General features: G+C 43.6%; 1 protein-coding gene across 1 annotated transcript in view; it reads right to left on the bottom strand.

Annotated features, from left to right (window-relative positions):
* Positions 1–2,677: 2,677 nt before the first annotated feature.
* LOC140403630 (NFU1 iron-sulfur cluster scaffold homolog, mitochondrial-like) overlaps positions 2,678–12,998 on the bottom strand; it is a 47,972-nt gene continuing 37,651 nt past the window's right edge. Inside the window, exons 4-8 of the mRNA XM_072491759.1 lie at positions 12,801–12,867; positions 12,590–12,698; positions 8,044–8,116; positions 4,838–5,012; positions 2,678–3,583 (exon numbers count right to left, since the gene is read on the bottom strand). Of these exons, the coding sequence (XP_072347860.1) occupies positions 3,512–3,583; positions 4,838–5,012; positions 8,044–8,116; positions 12,590–12,698; positions 12,801–12,867 (496 nt within the window). The 3' untranslated portion in view covers positions 2,678–3,511. The remainder of the gene's footprint in view (positions 3,584–4,837; positions 5,013–8,043; positions 8,117–12,589; positions 12,699–12,800; positions 12,868–12,998) is intronic.

A 12,998-nucleotide genomic window follows, 5' to 3' on the forward strand; every position in this document is an offset into this window, starting at 1 on the left:
GTTCCTGTGCTGTACATTTCTTTGTTCTTTGTTCTTTGTTCTGCAACGTGGGAATTCTGTGTTCTATGGTTCTATCTCAAACACCCTCGGATAATCAAAACCAGTCTGTTCCAGTCAAGATATAGTTTCACTCCCTCCAAACCAATTTTACACCATTCATTCCAGATGGTATTTAACTGTTGGCTGAACTACCCTTGTCAATTGACCTAATTTCAAGGGCATAGTGGCAATAGGATCACTGCAGATTTCTGACATGGGTACATGTGTATATATGAGGTAAGCCATGACGGTTTCACCTGGAGTCAAGAACTGCAACGTTGAGCACCGCAATATCTTCGCTGTTCAAATTACTTCCACCATTCATCGAGTAGATTCCACAGGAGGTTTGCTCCAAACACAGGACTGCTACGATCGTTTAATTTGGTGCTGTTTCATCCGCTTGGCCAATGTGACAATTTCTGCCCCATCAGAATCTGGCTCAGCAACAAAACTCGATACTCCCATCTCCAAAATACCAAGAAAATGACATGGGGAGCATTAAACATCGAGTAGCTTTTGTAAATGTGATGGGAAGCCGCAGGCTAATAGAATAGATGGCATTGAGGTGCGTAGGGAAGAGGTGTTGGCAATTCTGGACAGGCTGAAAATAGATAAGTCCCCGTGACCTGATGGGATTTATCCTAGGATTCTCTGGGAGGCCAGGGAAGAGATTGCTGGACCTTTGGCTTTGATTTTTATGTCATCATTGGCTACAGGAATAGTGCCAGAGGACTGGAGGACAGCAAATGTGGTCCCTTTGTTCAAAAAGGGGAGCAGAGACAACCCCGGCAACTATAGACCGGTGAGCCTCACGTCTGTAGTGGGTAAAGTCTTGGAGGGGATTATAAGAGACAAGATTTATAATCATCTAGATAGGAATAATATGATCAGGGATAGTCAGCATGGCTTTGTGAAGGGTAGGTCATGCCTCACAAACCTTATTGAGTTCTTTGAGAAGGTGACTGAACAGATAGATGAGGGTAGAGCAGTTGATGTGGTGTATATGGATTTCAGCAAAGCGTTTGATAAGGTTCCCCACGGTAGGCTATTGCAGAAAATACGGAGGCTAGGGATTGAGGGTGATTTAGAGATGTGGATCAGAAATTGGCTAGCTGAAAGAAGACAGAGGGTGGTGGTTGATGGGAAATGTTCAGAATGGAGTACAGTCACAAGTGGAGTACCACAAGGATCTGTTCTGGGGCCGTTGCTGTTTGTCATTTTTATCAATGACCTAGAGGAAGGCGCAGAAGGGTGGGTGAGTAAATTTGCAGACGATACTAAAGTCGGTGGTGTTGTCGATAGTGTGGAAGGATGTAGCAGGTTACAGAGGGATATAGATAAGCTGCAGAGCTGGGCTGAGAGGTGGCAAATGGAGTTTAATGTAGAGAAGTGTGAGGTGATTCACTTTGGAAGGAATAACAGGAATGCAGAATATTTGGCTAATGGTAAAGTTCTTGAAAGTGTGGATGAGCAGAGGGATCTAGGTGTCCATGTACATAGATCCCTGAAAGTTGCCACCCAGGTTGATAGGGTTGTGAAGAAGGCCTATGGAGTGTTGGCCTTTATTGGTAGAGGAATTGAGTTCCGGAGTCGGGAGGTCATGTTGCAGCTGTACAGAACTCTGGTTCGGCCGCATTTGGAGTATTGCGTACAGTTCTGGTCACCGCATTATAGGAAGGACGTGGAGGCTTTGGAGCGGGTGCAGAGGAGATTTACCAGGATGTTGCCTGGTATGGAGGGAAAATCTTATGAGGAAAGGCTGATGGACTTGAGGTTGTTTTCGTTGGAGAGAAGAAGGTTAAGAGGAGACTTAATAGAGGCATACAAAATGATCAGGGGGTTAGATAGGGTGGACAGTGAGAGCCTTCTCCCACGGATGGAAATGGCTGGCACGAGGGGACATAGCTTTAAACTGAGGGGTAATAGATATAGGACAGAGGTCAGAGGTAGGTTCTTTACGCAAAGAGTAGTGAGGCCGTGGAATGCCCTACCTGCTACAGTAGTGAACTCGCCAACATTGGGGGCATTTAAAAGTTTATTGGATAAACATATGGATGATAATGGCATAGTGTAGGTTAGATGGCTTTTGTTTCGGTGCAACATCGTGGGCCGAAGGGCCTGTACTGCGCTGTATTGTTCTATGTTCTATGTTCTAAGACCCCATTAGGAATGAATTCAGTAAAAGGGATGACTCTACGGAGTTGGTCATGGACTAACTTGGGCCATGGCATTGCTTTGATCCAAGTAAGGGTGTGATGCCAATCTAGAGAATTACAATATGCAATATTAAAATAACCAATAGTTCATGAAGCTGCCCCCAGTTGTTGCGACCAGAGGTGATTCCTGCTGGCTTCATGTTGCGCCGGCGGGTGGGAGAATAGCGGGTGCCAGGAGGAATCGGCTTAAATTATAGCTGATTTTGAATATGGTAATGCAGCTTAATGCTTCTTTTCATATGCGTGATATGATCACGTCAGCGGCATCAAGCCAAGAGCATCGTGCACGGTTCGTCGACCGGCACAGATCATGTTTCAGGCCTCTCCTGCTATTCTCCCGATATAGCGGGATTTTCATCAGGCGCAAGATGGCTGGCGAATCGCCCCCCCAACGTATTACCTTCAAATAAAACTCACTCACATTATAGCTGCAATAAGTTTATTTCAATGGGAACAATATACAACTATTTTACAATTTTAACCTCCAAGCTTTGCCCCTACTATACAATATATGAAAACAAGTTACTGTACAGTCAATATTAGTTTTAGCACGATGAACAATCTAAAACTTCAACAGAGCTGTTAACATTGAGAGATTGCTCCAGTTCAAGGCATTTTTAATTTCAATGTGGCAAAGTTAAAGTAATTGTTTTGAAGCACAACCATCCAGTTGTCAAACAGGGACAGGGCTTTAAGTGTTGTGCTGTTAAATTCGAGACTGAAAGGGTTTCACTTACAACTTAGAAAAATATGTAACAGCAAAGGTAACAAAAGGGATAGGAACTGCGGGAGGAAATTTAGCAGGAAGTTCTCTTTGGCAACAGAAGCAGAATAATTTCCAATACAAGGTATTATCTGTAACAAATATATTTAATGGTTTTCTCCTTTCTACATGCTTTTAAGTGTATTATCGAAAACGTATATCAGACATTTAGATGCGAAGAGTGCAGTGACCAAATCTTTTCTTTTAACTAGGACGCTGCAAATAGTTAATTTTCTTTTACCATATTTCCCCTTTAGCCTTTTATAGATATATATTGCCCATACATCAAAAAAGTATTATATTTAATTTACATGTACAGAGAAGACAGCATAACTACATTTTATACAACATCTTCCTTCCTTGGCCCGTGCTCACTCATTTCACGTGGTACTTGCTACATTTAGTTTTGGGTGGGGTAGCCAGCATTTTAAGGGAATCACCTCAGGTCGTGAAAACCGGAAACCAGACGTGATAACCAATTCTGATAAATAATTTAGACATCTTTTAATTTCTTCTCTAATTCTTCAAATGCTTTAATGTTGACTTCATCAACTTCATCTTGCACCTGCATTAAGAAAAGGATCAAAGCAGAGGTTAACAAAAAGATCTACGAGCTTCTCAACCATTGGTGTATCAACTAGTTTAATCTAGGAACAGACACTGGGTAGGATTTTTTGCATATTTAACAGCAGCGGGATCTTTTGGTCACGCTGCTGTCAATGGATGGGGGGGGGGGGGGGGGGAGAGATAGAGAGGGGGGGGGGGGGGTCCAGTATGTAGACGACTTTTTACTATAGACAGACACAAAGGGAGAGCACATTTTGCTTCTCGCCAAACTCCTAGTACTCCTGAAAGAAATTGGTTGTAAAGTCAACCCCAAGAAGGCCCAGATTCTGAAAGAAAAAGTGATTTACTTGGGAACAGTGATCACTCATGGTAAACGCGAGATCGAGCACAAGAGAACTGACTCGATCGTCAAATTGCCCCTTCCCCACAATGTCTCAGCCCTCCGGTCATTTTTATGTCTGGTTGGCTACTGCCGAAACCATATTGACGGTTTCGCCACTAAAGCAGTGCCCCTTTCCGAGCTTCTCAAGAAGGCGGCACCTTGGGAATGGCTTCCACAGCATACAGATGCCGTGGATGCTTTAAAAAGAGCACTCAGCACAGCCCCCGCACTACAGGTCCCAGATCCACATTCCCCGTACGCTATCTGCCAGGCCAGAGAAATTTGTGTGCTGCTATTTTGTTCAGGTTAAGATGTATAGATTATTTTTGAATTGTTTGTATTTTTGGATTGTTTGAATGAGGATAGTTTATTGAGAATAGTTAGAGGTTCAGTACAGTTAGAGGTTCAGTACAGAGTCTAAGTTGCAGTACATCTTGGGGTGCGCAGTATTTGCAATTACACCGAGGTTACATGCCCATTTTCCAAAGCAGCTATTCTAATAAAATAGGCAATCTAATGACAAATCAGGGCAATAAGAAATTTGAGTACTTACCTCAAAAATGGACCAAGACTACTTAAACCTATTTTCATTAAATCCCCTTAAGGAGACTTCTGCATGGTTTGGACAAGGCCCATGTTAAATCCAGCACGGTTCAATCTGGAGTACTAACCCGTTCCCTCCATTTTTAAAAAGTACAGTGGGCTAAACAGCTGGCTTGTAATGCAGAACAATGCCAGCAGCACGGGTTCAATTCCCCTACCGACCTCCCCGAACAGGAGCCGGAATGTGGCGACTAGGGGCTTTTCACAATAACTTCATTGAAATCTATTTGTGACAATAAGCGATTATTATTAATATTCATACCGTACCTGTATTACTTCATCAACTTCAGGAATGTAAAACTGTAACATATTTTGGATTCCACTTTTTAAGGTGATGACTGAACTTGGACAACCAGTGCAAGAGCCCAACAACTTCAGCTTCACAACGCCATTTTCAAACCCCTTAAAAATGACATCTCCTCCGTCTTCTTGCACTGTCGGCCTGTGAGTTTGAAAAAGCAACAGCATCTCAACTGTTTATCGGCATCACTTGTTATGATCTCCGTAGAGGCCAACAAAGTTTACAAAGAAAGTCAGCCTTCCAGTAAATAGCTGAAAGAATCACACAACAACATTTTTTTTTAGACCCTTATTTTAATACACAAATTAAAAGCAACGTTGAGTAAACACTACCCCAGTAGGCAACATACACTAAACTACAGAAGGCTAAAAGTGCCTATTCTTTGAGGAGATATTACAATCTGATGATGGAAAACGCAAAAACATAATTAGGATTCTATGAAAATGTAAAACATTTACTTTTTCTTTCCTCTAGTATCACTATCTGCTTTCTTACCTCCTGCCTTCTTTATTTTACTTTCTCTTCTGCCTATACTGAATTTTTTGGGTACCTCTGGATAAGAAATACCTATTAAAATATTGCCACCTTGCATAATACTGACAGTAAAATTGATTCTCCCCCCCCCCCTCCCACCCCCCCTCCTCATCTGCTTCCAGTCCTACAATTAGCAGTGAATTCTTAATGCTACATCAGGCTACTCAATGCTCCAAAGTCCTCCTTAGTAACATCTGAGATTGGTGCTCAATTTAAGAGGGCTGCCTCATGGTAAATCAATAGCCCCACAATCATACACAAGTAATAAAGTCTATCAATAGCATTTGGCACATACTACATGGGTTTGTTGAGGTAGGGCAATGTGCCAAGTGTAGTATGCTTGGGAAGAAAATGAAGTGACTTTGGACCAGTTGTTTTCAAAGCTCTCCATCAATGGGGCTTTCCCTGCATCAGTATCTGATGGAGACTGATGGATATTGATTGGTTAATTAGTTATCAATGCCATTATCATTGCATCATGAGCCAACATAAATTTGTAAAGCGTAGTTCACGGATAACATACCTAATAGTTTTGAGGCAGTAGTGGACAGGGAACGTAGTTAATCTTTTTTTAAATTCATTTTTACGGGATATGGGTGTTTGTTGCCCATCCCCCATCTACCCTTGGGAGGGTGGTGGTGAGCTGCATTTTTGAACCGCTGCAGTCCATGTGACGTAGGTACACCCACTATGCTATTAGGGAGGGAATTCCAGGAATTTGACCGAGCGACAATGAAGGGCCGGCCGATATATTTCCAAGTCAGGATGGTGAGTGACTTGGAGGGGAACTTCCAAGTGGTAGTGTTTCCATGGATCTGCGGCCGCGGTCCTTATAGATGGTAGTGGTCGTGGGTTTGGAAGGTGCTGCTGAAGGAGACTTGATGAGTTCCTACAGTGCATCTTGTAGATGGTACACACGGCTGCCACTGTTAGTCGATGGTGGAGAGGGTGCATATTTTTGGAAGGGGTGCCAATCAAATGAACTGGACTTCCAGAAGGTATCTGATAAGGTTCCATTTAAGATAAATTATTGACCTGGTTGGTTATAGGCAGCTGATGATAGTCAGTAGGAATAATAGGGATAGAGCAGAGTCATACGAGTCACTTATGGCACATAATGAGGCCACTGAACCAATGGGACTCCATGCGGACTCTCCATGGAGCAATCCAGTTGGTCTCACTCCTCTGTACAAGGATCTGTGATGGGGACTCAACTATTCATTGAGATACAACAGAAAGTCATAGTTCCACGGTTGCTGATGATATAAAGATTAATGGCACAGTAAATAGCAGCGGTTGGAGAACTAAATTACCAAAAAGTTATTTATAGATTGAGTGTACAGATGGATTTTAACACAGGTGAAGTCATCCATTTTGGGATCAAAAACAATATATCCATGTATTTTTAAATGGTAGAAAAGCTAGAAACTGTGGCGGTCAAAGAAGAGGAGAGGGGTGCATGTACGCAGATTACTAAAATGAAGTGGCCAGGTACAAAAAAACCCACAAAAGGCTAATAAAACGTGAGGCTTTGTAAATTGAAGTTTGAAAAATAAAGACAGTGGTAGGGGGAGAATTTTTGTTAGTTACACAATGCCCTGGTTAGATTACATCTGGAGTACTCTGTACAGTTTTAAGCCCTGCACCTTAGGAAGGATATACTGGCCTTGGATGGAGTGTGGGGCAGAGGGCCAGAACATTATCAGGGCTCCAATAGTTAATTTATGAGGAGATTTATTCCAGGGAATGCAGACGGTTAAGGGGTGATTTGATTAGGGCGTGTATGATTTTAAAAGGAATAATAGGGTAGATAGAGAGAACCGGTTTTTTTCTTGAAACAAAGGGACATGACCTTAAAAGTCGGATCAGGGCCAGGAGGAGAGAAGTTCCAAAACGCTTCTTCCCACAGAAAGTGGTACGACTGTGAAACGCTCACCCACAAAGAACAGGAGACGCTAGCTCAAATAACAACTTTAAATCTGAGCTCGGTAGACTTTTGTTGGCAAAAGGACATGGAGCTGAGACGTGCTGAGGTTTAAGATCAGCTGTGACCTCACCGAGTGCTGTGGCAGCCTCAAGAGGCTGAATGACTCCTGTTCCTGTGTTCTTGCCGGATGCAACACAGTAACTCACCACGGTCATGTTGACAAAACTTGCAACACTGCACCTTCCAACTCCAAGAAGGGTCAGCAGAAATGTCCTGTGAACAACTCTAAGTGCCCCTCCGTGCCACACTCCATTGTGACTTGTATATTTCAGAATGCCAGATGGTAAAGCATTTAACTGGAGCCGATCGTTGCACATTTTAATAAACATTAATTTATACATGGAACAGATTTACAAGTAAGCCCTCCAAAACCCTCTTCTTATTGCGGCACAAGTAGATTCTCAGTTGTGGATTCCCAGATATACCTGCCTATGACTAAATATACAATTAACAACTTGGACACATATAATCAATCATTCATTTGTCAATGGATCAATATTCCAGGATTTCTTCCCTAACATCATGGTGGCTGTGCTATACTCACAGTTGTTCAAGGAGGTCCACCACTACCTTCTCAGCGCAACTGGGGATGGACAATAGATGCTGCCCCAACCACATCCCAAGAAAAATTACCTTTAAGTTATCAAATACCTTATTCTTGTATCCAGCAGTTCCTTAATCATTGCAACCACTTCATCATCCTCATCGCTTTCCTCTGAAGGGGCTAAATGATTAAAACACAATTAAATGTTATGCAAATGGTATAACTCCTCATCCCACAACAGATACTTAAAAATTGCAAAGTAACTAAAAATTTACCTCCAGCAACAACTCAAAATCTCTGCTAGGTGTTGACCTTGACCATTAGGAGTGAACTAGATATATGACTGAAAAGGGACATTATTCAGGGCTGAGGTGCAGGGAATGGGTCTAATGGATAGTTATTTCAAAAACCAGAGAAACCACAATGTGTTGAATGACCTCCTTCTGTGGTATACACCATTGTCATGCCCCGAGTCAAGGCTGAATTAACTCAAATGAAAGTAAAGATCATGATTTTATGGAAAACGTTAAACAGCTGCCTCAAAAGGAGAACAATTAATTGCCATATCGAGTGACTAAGAATTCAAATAGGTCATTTCTGGAGGGGCAGGGATTGAGAGGCGATTGCCTGGTGCAGTACTATAATTTCAGCAATTGGTTTAGTTTGACCAAACTACGCTATGTTTTTATCCAAGATATTCAAAGTCTTGATGATCACATCTCGACAGTTATATGGGAAAGCTTGGTATGAAGGAATATGAGCCAAATGTGGGCAACTGGGACTAGCTCAGTGGTAAAAACTAGGCGGCATGCACAAGTTGGGCTGAAGGGCCTGTGTTCATGCTGTAAATCTCTATGACTCTATGACTCTTTGACGCATCAACTTAACCTCCTGAGATTGTACAAAGGATTTACTACATACTGCATTTAGGTTTTACTACATACTACATTTAGGCAGCACGGTAGCACAAGTGGATAGCACTGTGGCTTCACAGCGCCAGGGTCCCAGGTTCGAATCCCCGCTGGGTCACTGTCTGTGCGGAAATTCTCCCTGTGCCTGCGTGGGTTTCCTCCGGGTGCTCCAGTTTCCTCCCACAGTCCAAAGACGTGCAGGTTAGGTGGATTGCCCATGATAAATTGCCCTTAGTGACCCAAAAAAAAGGTTAGGAGGGGTTATTGGGTTACGGGGATAGGGTGGAAGTGAGGGCTTAAGTGGGTCGGTGCAGATTCGATGGGCCGAATGGCCTCCTTCTGCACTATATGTTCTATCTATGTTCTATACTGGCCTGACCATATTTGGAGTAGGTATCAACCCTGGCTCAGTGGTCGCACTCAAATGATTCCCCGTCAGCAGTTGTGAGTTTGGGTCACACTTCGGAATCATGGCATGCCATTGCAATACTGAGGGAGTGCCACACTGCCGAAGTGTCATCTTTTGGATGGTATGTTAAATGGAGCTCTCCAAGATGGACAACTCTCACAAAGAGTAGAGGAGATCCCCCAGCATCCTGGCCAATATTTAGCCCGCAGTTAACATCACTCAAACAGGTTATCTGGTAGCTTATTTTAGAGGTTCTCTCGGGCAGTTATTGTCAAAATCAGGGGCGAGACCCGCAGTTGGGTCACGGGCGGGTGTTGGGAGGGTTGCGGAGCAGTCTGTCGCGGTGCTCTCGATTGCGCAAATGCGCACGCAACAACCGGCCTTTAATAATGCCTTCTGCAAGTTGCCTTCAAAATGGCCATGAACATGTAAAATAAATGCGGCCGCACTGCGCATGTGTGCCCGATCATCGGTCGCAGCCTTTTTGTTTTTACAAGTTCAGGGGGGGGGGGGTATTCATTTTATTTCATTCATTTATTTAATTTTATTCATTTATTTTATTTATACTTTTTTCATTTATTTTATTCTTTTTTTTAAACAAGTTCGGGGGGGGGGTTATTTGATAAAGTTATGCAGAACTTTGGACAAATGGAGACTCAATACTTTCCGACACCGGAAGGCTTCACCTTCCTCTAACAGGTTCCATTGGAGGAGCGTGTCCGAGGGCCAAAGGGACCCAAAACCATTTCCTCCATTTTTGTCAGCAGCAAACAAGGTAAGAGAAAATAGTGGGCTGCGACGATCAGCTGGCGTGGGTCGCATATGGATCCCCGGAAAAAAAGTTTGAAAAACACTGCTCTAGGGAACCCTGCTACGGCCTGTTTCACTACAACGAAGACTTTACATTTTTTTAAAAATGTAGTTCGTTGGCTAAGAGCTTGGGCATGTTCTCAGGATGCGAAAAGCACAATATAAATACATGCTTCTTTTTCTTTCTTTGCTATGGTTAGTTCTGCTAAGGACGCAACAAAAAAGCATCAATATGCACTGGAGAACATGGAGAGAAGTAAAGAAAAGCCGACCCTAAGCAAATGTTTGGAATAATTAGTCAGGCATAAGCGGTAAAAGAATCAGGACCATGCAAACACAGGAGGATGTTATTAAGGGAAAGTCAGAGTACAGAGATAGGAACGTCAATGGCTCAAATGGTTTTTTCTAGTCCTTTTTTATGTTTGTGTGCCAACTTCAAATGGCACTTTGTAAATGTGTTGATATCAGTGTGTTAGGGGTGGAATCTTGTGGAAGCAAGGAGGCTCCCCGGAGAGTTGTTGAGACTTCCACGTTGCCTCTTCTCTGGAAGGCCGCCCGCATCCTGCGCCACTCATCATGACAGGCCTGAAGTGGGCCTTTCTCCCAGGAACAAGAGTGGCCAGGCTATCAGAGCTTGGCAGCTTTTCTGTACTCAGCAGTGGCACCCGGGGAGGCGGTGGCTGTTGCTGGTAGAACATGCACGCAAAGCTTCAGATTGCTGAAGAACCCAGGCACAGATGAGTGATGGCGAGAATGGGGGGGGGGCAACTTTGCTTGTCATGCTTCCTACATGGTGAACTCTTGTCCGCTTAATCACCCATTTAAGGGCCTTGACTGACAGCAGGGCAAGGGAGTCTTAATCAAGGTGGCGGTGGGAAGGTGACGGGGTTCCCAGCTACCACCCTCCCACCTGATTGAATGCCTCCTGCCACCAAATTCACAAGATTCCACCCGATGTCATCAAGTTAAATGCATAAGAGAACAAAGTAACAATAATGCAATTGGAAAGCTTTCCGCCAATAACGTGGCGAGATTCTAAGAGAGCCAAAAGTGAGGTGATAATAGTCCAGTATGAACTGAAGAGTTAATATGAAAACTGTCCAAAAATGTCTTTGTTTGTCAATCAATCAACACCACTCCTCCCACCAATAAATGTGCAGGGCTGCTGTTCATTAGAATCCAGTGTTTCCAACCTGCAACATCAATGCTACCTCCCTCTCTCCACAAATGTTGCCTGCCTGACTGACTTGCTGAGCGATTCCAGCATTTTCTGTTCTCATTTCAATAGATTTCTGAATTTAGTAAATTTCCCACAGGCTGCTGGATGTATAATAGTATCAGGTTAGGAAAAGGAAATGTAAACAGTCACTCTTCACCTCATGTGATGCACGCTCCTGAATGGCATTTGACAGGAACTGGAACTTTCCATAGTCCAGCGCGCTCAGTCTGAGCTGCGGGATGCACAATAGTGTCAAGAGACTGCTGGGAAGGGCAGCAGAGTGGTGCCGTGGTTAGCACTGCAGTCTCACGGCGCCGAGGTACCAGGTTCGATCCCAGCTCTGGGTCACTGTCCGTGTGGAGTTTGCACATTCCCCCTGTGTTTGCGTGGGTTTCGCCCCCACAACCCAAAAGATGTGCAGGGGTGCAGGGTGGGTGGATTCAACACGTTATATTGCCCCTTAATTGGAAAAAATGAATTGGGCACTCTAAATTTTTTTACATTTTTAAAAAAGAGACTGCTGGTAAGGAAAAGATTTGGAGGTTATGGGCAATACAGTAGTTAGCACTGTTGCTTCACAGCGCCAGGGACCCAGGTTCGATTCCCGGCTTGGGTCAACTATCTGTGCGGAGTCTGCATGTTCTCTTCGTGTTTGCGTGGGTATCCTCCGGGTGCTCCGGTTTCCTCCCACAAGTCCCGAAAGATGTGCTAATAGGTAATTTGGACATTCTGAATTCTCCCTCAGTGTACCCGAACAGGCGCCGGAATGTGGCGACTAGGGGCTTTTCACAGTAACTTCATTGCAGCCTACTTGTGACACTAATAAAGATTATCATTATTGTGGAGGGAATGGAAAAATAAAGCAACAAGGATGACCAAATGCGAAAGTGGTCTCCTTGTAACCACCGATTAAGACTGACAAACTACATAGAGACCTAGAAGATAGGAACAGGAGGAGGCCATTCGGCCCTTCGAGCCTGCTCCGCTGCGAATCATCCAAATCAACAGCCTGGTCCAGCTTTCCCCCCAATATACTTTTGATCCCCTTTGCCCCAAGAGCTATATCTAGCTGCTTTCTGCGGTAGCGAATTCCACAGTCCGACCACTCTCTGGGTGCGCTTGCAGGGGAAGCTACGACTGGTTTCACAATTTGGACCCATTTAATTCATCTAATTACTGTGGTCACATAACTGGAATAGAAGGTTTAGGCTGAACCAACGCAACACTGCACTAATCATCTCTGCATATATAATGGCTCTTCGTTCTAATCCAAGCTTCTGTCAAGCACAAAGGCAAATCCTTACCAGAATAAGACTGCGGCACATCTGTCACTAATGGAAGGCCACTAGCAAAGAAATCCACGAGGACTGCAGAAACTTGAGAAGTGAGGGTGCTCCATTCCGCTTCACTTTCCTGTGAAAGTTTAATGCTTTTATTTAAATTAATCCTCGGCACCATGTTTGTATTTCAAATAACCAGGAAAATGTAATAATGAGGGTCAGTGGCAATGCTCACCTTTGTTATTGTGATGAAGTCAGGGCCGAAGAACACACCTTTAACCCCTTCTATATGGAATAGCTGCCTGAAAATGAATATAATCACAGGAGTACTTACTCCAAAAGTCAGAACAACTTGCTTTTCAAATCAACATTAAACACTTCCTACATAAAGCACTTCTGCTCCTTCATACACATCTTGTTATAATTTTAACTC

Source organism: Scyliorhinus torazame, chromosome 28 (assembly GCF_047496885.1).
Source record: "Scyliorhinus torazame isolate Kashiwa2021f chromosome 28, sScyTor2.1, whole genome shotgun sequence".
In the NCBI taxonomy this organism is placed as follows: domain Eukaryota; kingdom Metazoa; phylum Chordata; class Chondrichthyes; order Carcharhiniformes; family Scyliorhinidae; genus Scyliorhinus; species Scyliorhinus torazame.